Source organism: Carcharodon carcharias, chromosome 19 (genome assembly GCF_017639515.1).
Source record: "Carcharodon carcharias isolate sCarCar2 chromosome 19, sCarCar2.pri, whole genome shotgun sequence".
NCBI lineage: Eukaryota > Metazoa > Chordata > Chondrichthyes > Lamniformes > Lamnidae > Carcharodon > Carcharodon carcharias.
Window position 1 is genome coordinate 66,911,680 of NC_054485.1, and position 18,451 is coordinate 66,930,130.

At 42.6% G+C, this 18,451-nt stretch overlaps 1 protein-coding gene across 1 annotated transcript in view; it reads left to right on the forward strand.

The window, feature by feature from the left end:
* Window positions 1–18,451, forward strand: part of LOC121291210 (complement C4-like) — a 209,586-nt gene that overhangs the window by 179,265 nt on the left and 11,870 nt on the right. Inside the window, exons 29-34 of the mRNA XM_041212296.1 lie at window positions 5,969–6,162; window positions 6,892–7,053; window positions 10,461–10,520; window positions 11,272–11,365; window positions 12,039–12,204; window positions 16,555–16,657. Coding sequence (XP_041068230.1) covers window positions 5,969–6,162; window positions 6,892–7,053; window positions 10,461–10,520; window positions 11,272–11,365; window positions 12,039–12,204; window positions 16,555–16,657 — 779 coding nt within the window. The remainder of the gene's footprint in view (window positions 1–5,968; window positions 6,163–6,891; window positions 7,054–10,460; window positions 10,521–11,271; window positions 11,366–12,038; window positions 12,205–16,554; window positions 16,658–18,451) is intronic.

The window sequence follows — 18,451 nt, forward strand, 5'->3', positions numbered from 1 at the left end:
GTTGCCAAACAAGCAGCTCTTTTTTGCTTTGCTTCCTTAAGGTCTCAAACTTGTGAGCTGTTTGTACTTTCTCTTTTTCTAACAGGTGTTCTGATTCTTTGACCCTTTGGTCTTCACTTAAGATGGCATCGTTATCTTTCTTAAAGATAATGTCCTCAAACAGGACTTTAACACTTTGTATCTGAAATATCTGAATGTCCCTTTCCAGGCCGCGAATCCTGTTTTTAAAGTCAACACCTTCAGACAGATTTGTTTCTTTAAGGTATCTACCACCTGAGCTCCTGTTCTTCTTGTTTTTGTATCAATTGCTTGAACTCTTCAATCTCCTTGCCTTTGCTTGTGACGCTCTCCTCATCTTCTGAAGCAGATCAATGTGTACCATATGTACAATGCTCTTTTGCCATCCTGGCACACAATTAACTGCTCTTGATATTGAGATGAATTAGATGGCATCTTGACTATGGTCTAAGTCACCTTTGTTTCCTATGTTCACCTTTTCAGAACACACTAATCTGCTTTTTACTAAACAAATTCCCAGACCTTATCTCATTCTGCAATCATGCAACAGCCAGTCCTGTAAGATATTAATGTAAAATTTACTTTTGCTCATTTCACTTCAAGCCCACTTGCACATCAAATTTGAATGAACTCAATTGAGCTAATCTGTGTCTGTACGAGATTTAACTAATTAAGGTGAGACAGATGTAACTCCATTATTCAAAAAGGGAGGGAGACAAAAAGTGGGAAACTACAGGCCAGTCAGCTTAACATCTGTCGTAGGGAAAATGTTAGAAGCTATTATTAAAGAAGTTATAGCAGGGCACTTGGATAAGTTCAAGGTCATCAGGCAGAGTCGAGATGGCTTTGTGAAAAATAAATCATGTTTAACCAACTTATTGGAGTTCTTTGAGGGAGTAACATGTGCTGTGGATAAAGGGGAATTGGTGGACATACTGTGCTTAGATTTCCAGATGGCATTTGATAAAGTGCCACATCAAAGGTTGTTGTGTGAAATGAAAGCTCATGGTATAGGGGATAACATATTGCCATGGATAGAATGAGTGGTGTGCCACAAGGATCAGTACTGGGACCTCAACTGTTTACAATTTATATAAATGACTTGGATAAAGGGATTGAAGGGATGGTTGCTAAATTTGCTGATGACACAAAGATAGGTAGCAAAGTAAGTTGTGAAGAGGACATATGGAGGCGACAAACAGATATAGATAGGTTAAGTGAGTGGGTAAAGATCTGGCAGATGGAGTATATTGTAGGGAAATGTCAAATAGTGTATTTTGGCAGAAAGAACAAAACATAAGCATATTATCTAAATGGTGAGAGATTGCAGAGCTCAGAGGTGCAGAGGGATCTGGGTGTCCTAGTGCATGAATCAAAAAATGTTAGTACGCAGGTACAGCAGGTAATTAGGAAAGCTAATAGAATGTTATCATTTATTGCGAGGGGAATTGAATACAAAAGTAGGGAGATTATGCTTCAGTTAAAGAGGGCACTAGTGAGACCACATTTGGAGTACTATGTACAGCATTGGTTACATTATTTAAGGAAGGATGTAAATGCATTGGAAGCAGTTAAGAGAAGGTTCACCAAACTAATACCTGGAATGGGTGTGTTGCCTTATGAGGAAAGGTTAGATAGACTAGGCTTATATCGCTGTAGTTTAGAAGAGTAAGAAGCGACTTGATTGAAACATATAAGATCATGAGGGGTCTTGATAGGACCATACAGTCATAGAGGCCCACAGCACAGTAAAATGCCCATTGAGTCTGTGCCGATCAAATAAGTGACTTACTATTCTAATTCTATTTTTCAGCACTAGGCCCAATGCCTTGTATGGCATGGCATCGCAAATGCACATCCAAATGCTTCTTAAATGTTATGAGGGTTTCTGCCTCTACTTCCCTTTCAGGCAGTGAGTTCCAGATTCCCACCACTCTCTGGGTGAAAAAATTCTTCCTCACATCCCCTCTAAACCTCCTGCCCCTTACCTTAAATCTATGCCCCCTGGTTATTGACCCCTCCACCAAGGAGAAAAGTTCCTTCCTGTCTATCCTATCTCTGCCCCTCATAACTTTATATACCTCAATCATGTCCCCCCTCAATCTTCTTTGCTCCAGGGAAAATAACCCCAGTCTATCCAATCTCTCCTCTAAGTTAAAACTCTCCAGCCCAGGCAACATTCTGGTAAATCTCCTCTGCACTCTCTCTAGTGCAACCACATCCTTCCTATAATACGGATTCCAGAACTGCATGCAATACTCTAGCTGTGGCCTAACCAGCATTTTATACAGTTCCAGCATAACTTCCCTGTTCTTATATTCTATGCCTCAACTAATAAAGGCAAGTATCCCATATACCTTCTTAACCACCTTATCTACCTACCCCATTACCTTAAGGGACTGGTGGACATACATACCAAAGTCCCTCTGATCCTCGGTATTTCTCAGGGTCCTACCATTCATCGTGTATTCCCATGCCTCATTTGTCCTGCCCAAGTGCATCACCTCACACTTATCCATATTCAATTCCAGTTGCCACTGATCAGCCCATCTGACCAGTCCATCTATATCCTCCTGTAATCTAAGGCTATCTTCCTTACTATTTACCACCCCACCAATTTTCGTGTCATCCACGAACTTACTGATCAACTCTACTATATTCAAGTCTAGATCATTTATATATACCAAAAACAGCAAAGGACCCATCCCTGTGGAACCCCAATGGACACAGGCATCCAGTCACAAAAACACCCCTCGACCATCACCCTCTGCTTCCTGCCACTCAGCCAATTCTGGATCTAATTTGCCAAATTGCCTTGGATCCCATGAGCTCTTACCTTTGTTATCAGTCTCCCATGCAGGACCTTATCATGTGGAGAGCATATTTGCTCCTGTGGAAGAAACTGGAACAAGGGGTCACTGTTTAAAAATAAATGGCTGCCCATTTAAAACAGAGCTGAGGTGAACTTTTTTCGCTCAAAGGGTCATGAGTCTTTGAAACTCTCTTCCTGAAAAAGATGGTGGAAGCAGAGTCTTTGAATATTTTAAGGCAAAGATGGATAGGTTCTTGGTAAGTAAGGGGGTGATAGGTTATTGGTGGTAGGCAGGTTGCAGATTTCAGGTCACTATCAGATCAGCCATGAACTTATTAAATGGCGGAGCAGAATTGAGGGTCCGAATGGCCTACTCCTGCTCCTCGTTTGAATGTTTGTATGCTCGTATAACAGTGCTATTTGTATAGCTAATTTCAGAAAGCTTACTTTATAGAATCTTTGACCTTGTTTTTAATATGATGAATAAAGTTGAAAACGAATGATTTTCAGATTCCCACCAAGAGGAGTTTTGAATACTAGTGCAACAATTACTAAATTCTGCACCACAGTTTAGGAAGGTCATGTGAAATGTAAACCAAACATTGGACTTTATTTATAGAGAGAGCGGGTCGAAAAGTATGAAAGTTATGGTAATCCTGTATCAAACCTTGGTTAGACCACAGTTATATTAACGTGTGCAGTTCTCGTTGCCATAATATTTTTAAAATATGTATAAAGTGACACTGGGAAATGTGTAAAGAAGACTTACAATGATGATATCAGAAATTCATGGGTCTACATAAGAGAAAACAATTAACAGCTGGAGCTCTTTTCCCTCAAAGAAAAAAGATTAGATGCAGGCCTAATATTGTCTTTAAAATTGCGAAATGTTTTGATGGAGAGGATACTGAAATAATGTTCCCTCCTGTGGGGAAAATATCATATGTTGAAGACATCAGTATAAAGTGATTACCAATATAACCACATTGAGAAACACAGAAGAAATTTCTTCACCTGAAGTGTAGTCGGGATGTGGAACTCCTTACACAGGTTTACATTTCACATGACCTTCCTGAACTGTGGCGCAGAATTTAGTAATTGTTGCACTAGTATTCAAAACTCCTCTTGTACGTGGGCATGGGTGATCAACTTCAGTCTGAAAATCATTTTTTTTCAACTTTATTCATCATATTAAAAACAAGGTCAAGGATTCTATAAAGTAAGCTTTCTGAAATTAGCTATACAAATAGCACTGTTATATGAGCATACAAACATTCAAATGAGGAGCAGGAGTAGGCCATTCGGACCCTCAATTCTGCTCCGCCATTTAATAAGTTCATGGCTGATCTGATAGTGACCTGAAATCCGCAACCTGCCTACCACCGATAACCTATCACCCCCTTACTTACCAAGATTAATTAGATGCATTTTGCAGAATCACAATATTGTTAGATCACATGGGAGTGCACTCGGCAGGTAAAATCTGCACTGGCTACCCAAATGAGCAATACACCCACTGACATTCCCCCACCTTCTCCCCACTTTCTTTTCAAATAACATTCTCCCATCGAATGTCTTGATTGAACCTGCCTCCAGTACACTATGGGACAGTGCACTCCATTCCTAACCACTCGGAGTTTGGAAAAAAATAAAGATATGGCTCTGTCCAGGCCCCTATCAAATCTGCTCTCAGCCTTCGCTTCTGCAAAGAAATCAGCCCCAACTTCTCCCATCTATCTGCGTAACTGAAATTGCTCATCCCCAGAGTCATTCTAGGGAATCTTTTCTGCATTCTCTGTAATACCTTCACATCTATCTGAAGGTGTGGAGCCTAGAATTGGACACAGAATTCCAGCTGAGGCCATGCCAGTGTTTTATAGGGGGTTTAATATGAGATCCATGCTCTTGTACTCTATGCACCTATTAACAAAGCCTTAAAATATATGCTTTATAAAATGCGCTCTCAACCTGTCCTGCCACCGCTCATGGCTTAATGAAAAAAAAATAAAGGGAAGTTTCCTGTGGTAGATTTGGATGAGGAACATTGGATAAGGCTCGAGCAGAATATAAACAATGGCATAGCCTGGTTGAGCTGAATGTTCCTTTATTGGGCTGTATATCATCTGACATCAAATCCTTTGTAATCATATACAAAACACCTACTTTGCTTTGCAATAGCTTTAGAAGGCACCTGTATTAGTCAGGAGTCTCATAGCATAACATATCAACTTTTGATAAGGGCATAGATGTATCGCTTGTTACTCCTTTCTGTGGAACAAGTTAATATTTTTCTGACATCCAAATCGATGCAATCTACCCTACTTGAGATAAACATTTGCACATGTTTCCCAGTGGAGGGGGTGACAGTGCAGTACTGAGGGAGCTCTTCACTGTTGCTGCTGTAGGCTTTCAGATGAGAGTGGACTTAAATATCCCATAGCATTACTTAACGAAGAGCAGGACTGTGAACTCTCGCCTTCTGGTAAATATTCAACCAGCATCACAGAAACAGGTTATCTGCTGATGATCACATTTCTGCTCATGGGAGCTTGCTGTGTGCAAATTGGCTTCCGTTCTTTCTACACTGCAATAGTGACTTCAGTTCAAAGTAACTTTAATGGCTGTAAGTGGCTTCGAGACATCGTGAGCTCGTGAAAGGCTCTTAAATCGATTTATACTGAGATGATTATCATTATTTCTCTGATGTCCAGTGTGAGAATGTAATGAACAAGCATTTGCATAAAATGCTGCAGACAGTGTTTAACCTTCTAACATTGGAAACTGACCTGTTCATATTGAAGTTGAGCGAAGGGTTAATTATGATATTGTCTCACTGGTCTCCATTGCAGATTTCCACCATTATTTTCACATGCAATCTTTGTATCACAATCCCTCGGTTGGGCAGTCACAAGGTAAACTAAAACCTTTCCAGAAACCTGTTCACCCACCTCCGACTTTGTTTTAAAGCAGAAGGACCCATGTTAGGCGGTGGCACCAAAGAGCAGGACAAGGAGAGCAATGCAATGACAATCTGCAGCAAGAGACCATTGGAGCTCAACTTTAGAATATGTGGCCCATTTGTGAAACATTTTTTCTGTAAAAAGCCCACCTGAGTTAATCCCTTCTTTCAAATCACAGAGCATGATGTTCGCTATTGGAAAGCTGATGAAACACTGTTACACAGTGGAGAACAGGCTGCAGCTATAACAGTGGAAACCACTTCGTATGCCTTACTTCAGACACTATTGAGGAAGGACATTGACTACGCAGTGCCTATTGTGAAATGGTTAACAGAGCAACAAAACTATGGCGGGGGATTTCGCTCCACCCAGGTGACGACTTTCCACTAAGAGGAGCTGGCTTAATGCTGCTGATGCTAAATTGAATGACATGTTGTAATCAAACAGTATAATACATTCCTATCTGCATGAACCAGAAATTGGCACAGATTCCAATATTCTCTCTTGTCCTTCCCTGATATTAATCATTATGTTAGTGGTGGCGGTGCTTTCAGTCGGGTTCTAGCCTCAAATTACTTCCCTCCATGTCTCTCCCCCTTTAAGACCGTCCATAAAATCTATTTCTTTTGTCAAGCCTTCGCTCACCTGCCCTATGTGGTTATGCATTAGATGTTAATTGTTAATGTTCCTGTGAAGTGCCTTCATATCAAATACATTAAAGACAAAAGATAAATGTGAGCTCTTGTTGTTTAATGGCACCTGGAAGTGTGGACGTATCGGAGATGGTGCAATATATAAAATGCCCGTTTCCTCTCTGCAAAAAAGCTGGCTGTTTATATAATGCACATATCATTGGGAAGTGAAGTTTAATCTTTTGTGGGAAATTGAAAATCTTCCCCACAATTCAAAATAGTGACAATTTTGTATGCTCAACATTGCTTTACAATAATTATCCCTGAGCAAGTCAACATTTACAGGGCCGAAGTAATGAAGCCTTAACTGCAGCCCAGGTCCACAGACATGAAAGTATTTTGTAGCAAAGTACCTGGATGTCCTGCAATATTTCCACACATCCTAATGTTCACTTTTGTTTCTTTGAAGGACACAATAATTGCCTTGGAAGCTCTGTCACGATATCACATCGCATTCCTAAAGAAAGAGGAGGAAATCAATATGCAAATTCAATTCAATGTTTTTGGAAGCCCCACTGAGACAAATATTCACCTGCGTAGACGCAATGCTCTGACCCAGAAAGAACTGAAGGTGAAACCATAGTCAAAAACAACACCATCTTATTTCTCACTCACTCTCAACCTGCTCTCCAGCTGCTTCATCCACTGCCCAGGATAATAGCCAACAGAGCCAACATGTTAGACAAAACATGTCTAAGTAAGGGGTCAGTGTGGACTGGGTTGTGGTGTAAATGATAGCCAGTTGGCTGATTGCCTTACATCTCTACACTGCTTTCATTGACAGTGTTGTGATATTTTGGGAAAAAAAAAACACTAAGGAGGAGGAAATGTTCCCTCTGACAGAACACATTGAGTTAAGTGTTCCCTCTGACAGAACACACTGAGTTAAGCATTCCCCCTGACAGAACACACTGAGTTAAGCGTTCCTCCTGACAGAACACAGAGTTAAGCATTCCCTCTGACAGAACACACTGAGTTAAGCGATCCCTCTGACAGAACACACTGAGTTAAGCATTCCTCCTGACAGAACACACTGAGTTAAGCGTTCCCTCTGACAGAACATACTGAGTTAAGCGTTCCCTCTGACAGAACATACTGAGTTAAGCATTCGCAACAGAACACACTGAGTTAAGCGTTCCGTCTGACAGAATACACTGAGTTAAGCGTTCCCCTGACAGAACACACTGAGTTAAGTGTTCCCACGGACACTGAGTTAAGCATTCCCTCTGACAGAACACACTGAGTTAAGTGTTCCCACGGACACTGAGTTAAGCATTCCCTCTGACAGAACACACTGAGTTAAGCGTTCCCACGGACATTGAGTTAAGCGTTCCCTCTGACAGAACACACTGAGTTAAGCATTCCCTCTGACAGAACACACTGAGTTAAGCGTTCCCTCTGACAGAACACACTGAGTTAAGCGTTTTCTCTGACAGAACATACTGAGTTAAGCGTTCCCTCTGACAGAACATACTGAGTTAAGCGTTCCCGACAGAACACACTGAGTTAAGCGTTCCCTCTGACAGAACACACTGAGTTAAGTGTTCCCTCGGTCAGAACACACTGAGTTAAGTGTTCCCACGGACACAGAGTTAAGCATTCCCTCTGACAGAACACACTGAGTTAAGTGTTCCCACGGACACTGAGTTAAGCGTTCCCTCTGACAGAACACACTGAGTTAAGCGTTTTCTCTGACAGAACATACTGAGTTAAGCGTTCCCTCTGACAGAACATACTGAGTTAAGTGTTCCCTCGGTCAGAACACACTGAGTTAAGTGTTCCCTCTGACAGAACACACTGAGTTAAGCATTCCCTCTGACAGAACACACTAAGTTAAGTGTTCCCTCGGTCAGAACACACTGAGTTAAGCATTCCCTCTGACAGAACACAATGAGTTAAGTGTTCCCTCTGACAAAACACACTGAGTTAAGTGTTCCCTCAGTCAGAACACACTGAGTTAAGTGTTCCCTCTGACACTGAGTTAAGGTGATTTGTAAAAAAGAAAAAAAATGAGGCAAAGTGAGGTCAAAAATTATTTTATGCAGCGAGTTTTTGTGACCTGCAATGCACTTCCTAATGGAGCAGTCCAGATTCAGTGGCGAATTTCAAATGGAAATTGAGTAAATGCTTTTTTAATCATTCACAGGATGTGGGCTTCGCTGGCTAGGCCAGCATTTATTGCCCATCCTTAGTTGCCCTTGAGCTGCCTTCTTGAGCTGCTGCAGTCCATGTGGTGTAGGTACACCCACAGTGCTGTTAGAGAGGGAGTTCCCGGATTTTGACCCAGTGACAGTGAAGAAACAACGATATATTTCCAAGTCAGGACTGTGAGCAATTTGGAGCGCATCTTCCAGTTGGTGGTGTTCCCAAGTGGCAAGGTGATGGAGAAAGAGTGGAGAAGACTGGGACTAATTAGATAGTTATTTCAAGGAACTACTACAGGCATGATATGCTGAAATGCATCATTATGCAAGGAGTGGTGCAAGCCATTAACTCTCAGCTGTGAATCAAAAGCTCCGATCTAAGGATTGAGCACATACTCCATGGCTGATGCTCCAGTGCAGTTCTGAGGAGGAGTTACATTCTTGGAGGTGCTCTTTGGATGAGATGTCAAAATGACGCCCATCTGTCTGACCTGGTGGATGTAAAGTATCCCATTCCAATATTTCAAATATTAACACGAATGTTAACCCCCACAGCCTGGCCAAGAGCTATCCCTCATAAAACATTACAAAAACAGATTTTCCAATATTCATCATATAGCTGCCTCAGGTGTCTGTCAAGTTCATACTCAGGGGCTGGCAGGGGCATAACGTTAATGCCACTGAACCTTCAATCCTAAGGCCCAGGCTAATGTCCTGGACTTTCAGGTACAAATCCCACCACGGCATGGAATTTAAATTGAATCAATACTTCTGGAATTTTAAAAAGCTAACTTCATTAACAGTGACCGCGAAACAATTGCTGTACAAAACCATCTCTTTCACTGCTGCCCTTTGGAGAACCAAACCTGCCATTCTTACCTGGTCTGGGCCTCATGTGGCTCCAGACTCACAGCAATGTAACTGACTCCTAACTGCCCTCTGAAATTACATAGCAAGCTGCGACAAAGCCTGAAAGGAGAGAAATCTGAGGAACCAATCTACCTTTCACAGATTCACCTGTCCATGACATTATCGGTAGGAATGACCACCGCGCAGTCATTGTAGTCCTGTCTTTGCATTGAGGATACCCTGCATCATGTTGTGTGGCACTAACACAGCGCTAAATGGGGTAGATTTCAAACAGATCGAGTAACTCAAGACTGGGCATCCAAGAGCGCTTTTTGCTACCTGTAACAGAATGGTATGCAACAAAACCTATAAGCCATGGCCCTTCATGTCCCTCAGTATACTATTACCATCAAACCGAGGGAACAACCCTCATTCAATGAAGATTGCAGAAGTGGAAGCCAAGACCATTAGCAGATATAGCTAAAAACGAGATGTCAACCTGTTGATTGAACCATATGCATGTTAAACACAGGAAGCAGCATGCAATTGACAGAACTAAGCGATCACACAGCCAAAGGATCAGGTGTAAGTAAGCTCTACAGTACTGCCACATCCAGTCGTGAATGGTAGTAGACAATTACTCAACTAACTGGAGGAGGAGGTTCAACATGTATCCCACATCTCATGAAGGATTAAAATAAATATTGGCTGCCAAATTTCCTAAATTACATTAGTGACTACACTTCATAAAGCACTTTCATGTTTATTAGGAGCTTGAAAATTCCAATGGTCTTTGTTTTCTTATGAGTCTATAATTCTATGTCTGAATTTAAAGTTAAAATTAATCGACCTACCGGTTCCTGTGCCACAAATAGATTTTATTAAGAGTCAGATTATTTCTTTTTCTGTTCATCGCACAAGGAAATATTGTAAGACAGTGGAAGAGTCTGTTGACAAATTATAATTGTAACTCTCACTCTGCTAGTTTCCTCTCGGAAGCAAGATTCGAATCGAGCTGTCTGGTCAAGGAAATGGGACACTGACAGTGAGTATTTTTAATAGTTTCAAAAAGTATTACTTCAACCACTTTGTTGTTCATGTTTAGTGATGTTTTAATTACATCTGTTTGAATCAGGCATAAGTATGGAAATGAATTAATTCCAGCACTGTACAAACTCCAATAGAGAAACAAATCAGACAGTCCCTCGGAAGTGTTCCCTTCTGATGATGTCCATGTGTATTCCTTCCTTTTAATAGTCTAAAGAATCTCAGGGCATATTGAGGAGACTCTGAACCATTAGAAGGTTCTCACCCTTAATCCTGAAGAGATTACGGTCTCATACACGTGTAAGACTGGAAACACCTTTAAGGCTGACAGGGGCAGCTTCTCCTCCCTGAATGATTTATAATACCAGTTGTTATCAGACATAAATTCAAATCTGCTTGCAAAAGATTGAGAGGGGAAACCGCTTATTCTGACGGTTCTCAGTATCTGGGAAATACTACTTGAAAAGGAGCTGAAAGCTGATTTTGTAAACAAATTCACAACAGAGTTTTGAAAGGTTTCTTGGGAATGAAGAAATAACAGGTCTTCAGACTGAAATCTAGGATATGGGTCAAAGCGCGACAACTCTTTCAAACAACTATCATAGTCAGGACAGACAGAATGGTCTCCGCCTGTGCTATAAGTTTCTATAATTGTATTTCTATGTTTGTTTCTGATAGCGCACAAGTTCAGCTTGGTGCTGTTCTGGTGGGATTTAGTTTTTAACAGCAACATATTTATGAACTTGCAGATCCGCAAAAGGTACCACCTAATGGAGGAGCCGCCAAATACCTGCAGAAACTTTCACCTTTCTGTCACAGTGAAAGGAAAAGTGGAATTTAAAAGTAAGTATACTTCTGATGTAACTGATGTTTGTGGACAAAGTGTCTGGAGTGATCAGAATATCTTCAAAAACATAAATTTGCACATTTCTATAATACCAAAGAACATATTTAAATGTAACGATGCCCACACTATTTCTTGTTGCCTTTTAGATATTTTTAAACTAAATTTTGAGGCTGACATCTAAACCAGCATATAGAAATAAAAGCATGTCAAACATAATTAACACTGCTGGTTTAAGTTCCTCTTCAATCATAAATGTTGCTGAGACCCAATGTTGCTTCATGGTTCGAGGTAGCATTGCCCTTGACAACCAGCTGCTTTGATTTACAATGCAGTGCATGAAAAAAGGATGGAAGAAGATACAGCATTGACTTTCCAAAGAAAATTGGCTTAATGCTTCAAGGGAAACAATTGCATGAATATAGGGAAAGAGTGCAGGATTGGAACTATTCAAATTGGATAGCTCTATCAAAGGCTGGCACGAGTAACGTAGGCCAAATGTTCTTCCCCTGTGCTTCTACGAATGGCATGTTGGACAGCAATTATTTGAACAGGTATAAAGGACACACACATTATCATCACTGAAAACTTTCAGAAATGCTCATTAATTCAGAAATAGGGAAAGATCATAGCTGAACAAGAATAGACTGCCCTTTCCCTTTCATCCCACAGGACTGGACGACTACAGTGAGGTTGATGAGCTATTAAATGAGTATGAGCCCCTTCCTGCCGACTCACCAATTGGTCCCATAGGTTGGTATGATCTTCGTTCAAGAAGGAAAAGGGATGTTCCAGATTCCCCAACTCATCAGGCCATTTACTATGAAATTTGTTATTGGTGAGTATTGCTGATAGCAGCTTACACTTACAACTCATCGATTCAATGAAGTCAGTAAAGTAATTCATTCGAGGTTAATGAAAATCTTGAGCCCAGGTTAAAATAATGCCTTCGTATGGTGTCAGTTGTGGTTCGGGTGGGAACTTGCTTGACTGTTCATCAGAAGGTTCTACGGTCACCCCATTACTTTGCACATTAAGCCTACATGCCCATTGCTTGCTTCCTTCCTCCAGTTCTTATCCTTACCCAAATGATCTCAATTGTCATCTATGTTCCCATGCCATGCTCCCTCATCCCAAACATGGCTCCCTCCCAAATTGTCAGGCTGTCTCCTGCTTAATTTGCTTGGCTGTGAGTTTATTGGGATTTGACCTTCTCAGTGACACAATTGGCTAAACGCTGAGAGAACGTTCCCACTTGTGAGAAGGAGCAAAACTAGAGGCATTAGATCTCAGGCTGTTGATCAAAGCATTTCAGAAATGTTAAGGCCTCTATCACGTCATGTCTCTTCCCTTTTCCACAGAAAAGCACATGATCCTGCTCATCCTTTACTGATCGGCATGAAAGATGGTCAAAAACAAAAACAGAATTACCTGGAAAAGCTCAGCAGGTCTGGCAGCATCGGCGGAGAAGAAAAGAGTTGACGTTTCGAGTACTCATGACCCTTCAACAGAACTGAGTGAATATTAGAAGAGGGGTGAAATATAAGCTGGTTTAAGGTGGGGGGGGGCGCGTGGGGGGAGAGAAGAGGGGGTGTTGGTGTGGTTGTAGGGACAAGCAAGCAGTGATAGCAGCAGATAATCAAAAGATGTCACAGACAAAAGAATAAAGAAGTGTTGAAGTTGGTGATATTATCTAAATGAATGTGCTAATTAAGAATGGATGACAGGACACTCAATGTACAGCTCTAGTGGGGGGTGGGGTGGAAAGACTAGCAGGGCATACAAGATTTAAAAATAATGGAAATAGGTGGGAAAAGAAAAATCTATATAAATTATTGGAAAAAACAAAAGGAATGGGGAAGAAATGGAAAGGGGGTGGGAGGAGGGAGTTCAAGATCTAAAGTTGTTGAATTCAATATTCAGTCCGGAAGGCTGTAAAGTGCCTAGTCGGAAGATGAGGTGCCGTTCCTCCAGTTTGCGTTGGGCTTCACTGGAACAATGCAGCAAGCCAAGGACAGACATGTGGGCAAGAGAGCAGGGTGGAGTGTTAAAATGGCAAGCGACAGGGAGGTTTGGGTCATTCTTGTGGACAGACCGCAGGTGTTCTGCAAAGCGGTTGCCCAGTTTGCGTTTGGTCTCTCCAATGTAGAGGAGACTGCATTGCAAGTAACAAATGAAGTAGACTAAGTTGGGGGAAATGCAAGTGAAATGCTGCTTCACTTGAAAGGAGTGTTTGGGCCCTTGGACAGTGAGGAGAGAGGAAGTGAAGGGGCAGTTGTTGCACCTTTTGCGTGGGCATGGTGAGGTGCCATAGGTAGGGGTTGAGGAGTAGGGGGTGATGGAGGAGTGGACCAGGGTGTCCCAGAGGGAACGATCCCTACGGAATGCCGCCGGGGGGGTGGGGGGAGGGCGGGGTGGTGTGAAGGGAAGATGTGTTTGGTGGTGGCATCATGCTGGAGTTGGAAGAAATGGTGGAGGATGATCCTTTGAATGCAGAGGCTGGTGGGATGATAAGTGAGGACAAGGGGGACCCTATCATGTTTCTGGGAGGGAGGAGAAGGCGTGAGGGCAGATGCGCGGGAGATGGGCTGGACACGGTTGAGGGCCCTGTCAACGACTGTGGGTGGAAAACCTCGGTTAAGGAAGAAGGAGGAGATGTCAGAGGAACTGTTTTTGAAGGTAGCATCATCAGAACAGAAGTGATGGAGGCGACGGAATTGGGAGAATAGGATGGAGTCCTTACAGGAAGCGGGGTGTGAGAAGCTGTAGTCAAGGTAGCTGTGGGAGTCGGTAGGCTTGTAATGGATATTGGTGGACAGTGTATCACCAGAAATTGAGACAGAGAGGTCAAGGAAAGGAAGGGAAGTGTCAGAGATGGACCATGTGAAAATGATGGAGGGGTTGAGATTGAAAGCAAAATTAATAATTTTTTCCAAGTCCCGACGAGAGCATGAAGCAGCACCGAAGTAATCATCGATGTACCGGAGAAAGATTTGTGGGAGGGGGCCGGAATAGGACTGGAACAAGGATTGTTGCACATACTCCATAAAGGGGCAGGCATAGCTGGGGCCCATGCGGGCACCCATAGCCACACCTTTTATTTGGAGGAATGAGAGGAGTTGAAGGAGAAATTGTTCAGTGTGAGAACAAGTTCAGCCAGATGGATGAGAATAGTGGTGGATGGGGATTGTTCAGGCCTCTGTTCGAGGAAGAAGCTAAGGGCCCTCAGACCATCCTGGTGGGGGATGGAGGTGTAGAGGGATTGGACGTCCATGGTGAAGAGGAAGCGGTTGGGGCCAGGGAACTGGAAATTGTTGATGTGACGTAAGGTGTCAGAGGAATCATGGATGTAGGTGGGAAGGGACTGGACAAGGGGTGAGAGAAGGGAGTCAAGATAATGAGAAATGAGTTCCGTGGGGCAGGAACAGGCTGACATGATCGGTCTACCGGGACAGTTCTGTTTGTGGATTTTGGGTAGGCGGTAGAAGCGAGCTGTCCGAAGTTGGGCGACTATCAGGTTGGAAGCTGTGGTAGCAAGATCTCCAGAGGAGATGAGGTCAGTAACAGTCCTGGAAACCATGGCTTGATGTTCAGTTGTGGGATCATGGTCCAGGGAGAGGTAGGAGGAAGGGTCTGTGAGTTGACGCTCAGCCTCCGCGAGGTAGAGGTCAGAGCGCCTAACAACAACAGCACCACCCTTGTCAGCAGGTTTGATGACAATGTTGGGGTTGGACCTGAGAGAACGGAATGCAGTAAGTTCAGAGAGAGACAGATTAGAATGGGTGAGAGGAGCAGAGAAAGTGAGACAACTACCTCAACTTCCGATTAGGCACTTTACAGCCTTCCGGACTGAATATTGAATTCGACAACTTTAGATCTTGAACTCCCTCCTCCATCCACACCCACTTTCCATTTCTTCCCCCTTCCTTTTGTTTTTTCCAATAATTTATATAGATTTTTCTTTTCCCACCTTTTCCATTATTTTTAAATCTTGTATGCCCTGCTAGTCTTTCCACCCCACCCCCACTAGAGCTGTACCTTGAGTGTCCTGCCATCCATTCTTAATTAGCATATTAATTTAGATAATATCTCTACCTTCAACACTTCTTTGTTCCTTTGTCTGTGACATCTTCTGATTATCTGCTGCTATCACTGCTTGCTTGTCCCTACAACCACACCAACACCCCCAATTCTCTCCCCCCACGCCCCCGCCCCCACCTTTAACCAGCTTATATTTCACCCCTCTTCTAATATTCACTCAGTTCTGTCGAAGGGTCATGAGGACTCGAAATCTCAACTATTTTCTTCTCTGCCGATGCTGCCAGACCTGCTGAGTTTTTCCAGGTAATTCTGTTTTTGTTTTGGTTTTCCAGCATCCGCAGTTTTTTGTTTTTATGAAAGATGGTCAACAAGTTACAAATTCAGGAGGAACACCTTTGTCAGAGAGGGACGAGAATGTAAAACACGCCACCAGAGGGAATTATCACCATGATACATTTAATGGGAAGCTAGTTAAATGGTTGTGGAAGAAACAATCTGAATGTTGTGCTGATATGGTGAAAAGCAATGCGATGCTAGTGAAGTGGAGCTGAAATTCCAGAATGTTGCTGTTGGACTGTGTAATTCAATGTAATCTGCTTAAATACAATCTGCATATATATCAGTACATATATAGTATATGTAGCAATATATAGTACATATTGCTGCTTCCAAACCCATGACCACTACCATTTAGAAGAACAAGGGCAGCAGATAGATGGGAACATCACCATGTGGAAGTTCCCCTCCAAGTCACTTACCATCCTGACTTGGAAATATATCACCGTTCCTTCACTGTCACTGGATCAAAATCCTGGAACTCCCTTCCTAACAGCACTGTGGGTGTACCTACAGCACATGGACTGCAGCAGTTCAAGAAAGCAGCTCACCACCACCTTCTCAAGGGCAACCAGGGATGGGCAATAAATGCTTAAGCCCACAATCCGTGAATTAAAAAAAATTGACCAGCATTTAAAGTGCAAACAAAATATTTGCTATTGTAAAGATGCCCCATGACATTGATCAAGTAATTTCAGCACAATGCCAAAAACTCTGCTGCAGGTTTTTCTAACTGTGTTGCTCTTATACGTAACTTTCAAATACACCATGAACTATTTAGTTACATACCTTTCCAATTTTACTTACGAAGGCGGGAGAGCGAAGGTGACGCGATTCAGCTCCAGTCTGGAATGGCTATTGTCGACATCACACTCCTCAGCGGTTTGGAACCAGATTTGGTGCACCTCGATCAGGTAGAAACAATTTATCAATAAGTAGTATGTCATAAATGATCAGCTGTCCTTTTTTACTGACAGGCAGCTTGATGTTCATTCTTGATCATGTACAACTTAGAATTATCAGAAAGCAAAGCATGATTTTCTTTAAAAAATTAAAAAAATAAATTCCAGATTAAGATCATCTGGTTTTAAGTTACAGCCCAAAAGGAAAATGAGAGAAGCAGATTTGTTGCTGACATACAGCAGGTTATGGATGGAGATGGTTAATATAGTGTGATTATAGCCAAGCCCTTGCACTGCTTCTGTTTGTAGATTTGATTCAGAACACTTTCTGAAATGGGGCAATCCTTGGCGACAGAACTTCTTACATAACGAGGAAAGAAATACACAATGACATTGGTGGGGAAAGGTGAAGGGAAGATGAGCTGGAGAGAAAAGGCAAATGGGAGGAATTAGGTGGAAGGGTTAAGGAGCAGGAGTGTTGGCAGTAGGGAATGTGTGGAGGGGTAGAGGAGGGATGATGCTGGGGACTTTGAGACAAGAAGGAATAGAAGTTGAAGGCAAGAGCTGTAGAAGAAAACTCTGTCAGAGAAGAAGGGCAGGAAATTAAAGGAAGAAAAGGATTCAGGAGGAAGGATAATATTGGGGAGGAGAGAAGAATGGGTAGGTAAGAAGAAATGGTGAGGTGACTGGGTAGGAGAGGATGTGATGGCTAAAGAGAGTAGGGCGTGAATTGGCAAGGAAGCGAGGGGAGTAGAGTTCATGAACAGTGTTCTCTAGGGGAGGTTTATTCAGAACTAGCACCGATCTGTCAAATGCAACGGAGGGTCAAGGACACCTTTGGGGAAATTCAACCCTGTTACCCCAGCTTCATTGTCTTTTTTTCCCTTATAATTGCCCATGGGATGTGGGCATCCCTGGCTAGGCCAGTATTTATTTCCCATCTTTAATTGCCCTTGAGAAGGCCATGGTGAGCTGCTTCCTGGTGAATGGTAAGCCCCAGGATGTTGATAGTGGGGGTTAGGGTTAGGGTTAGTGAAGGTAATGTCATTCCATGTTAAGGGGCGATGGTTAGAATCTCTTGTGTTGAAGCTGATTATTGCCTGGCATTTGTGTAGTGTGAATGTTACTTGCCACATGCCAACCCAAGCGAACATCCCCACTTCTGACCTTATGATTCAAGGAAGGTCATTGATGAAGCAGCTGAAGATGGTAGGGCCGAGGGCACTACCCTGAGGAACTCCTGCAGTGATGAAGAGGTGAGATGACTGATCTCCATAACCACAACCATCTTCTTTGTGCTGGGGATGACTCCAACCAGTGGAGAGTTTTCCCCCGATTCCCTTTGACTCCAGTTTTGCTCAGGCTCTTTGATACCACACTTGGTCAAATGCAACCTTGATGTCAAGGGCAGTCACTCTCACCTCAAGAGTTCTGCTCTTTTGTCCAGGTTTGAACCAAGGCTGTAATGAGGTCAAGATGGCCCTGGCGAAACACAAACTGGGCATCAGTGAGCAGATTATTGCTAAGCAAGTATCACTTGATAGCACTGTCGAAGACCCCTTCCATTACTGTATTGATGATGGGGTGGCAATTAGCTGGGTCAGATTTCTTCTTTATAGTGTGTACAGGAAGTACCTGGGCAATTTTCCATGTTGCGGGTAGCGAAAAAAACTGCTTGCTTGTTGCAAAAGAGAAAGCTTTTGCTGCTGCGAGGAGATGAGCCTTTAGGCTTGCAATAACTGTGGCCAAAGAGTGCAAGTGAGAAAATAATCTGCATTTTAGAGATGGAAAATGGGCTATTATCTT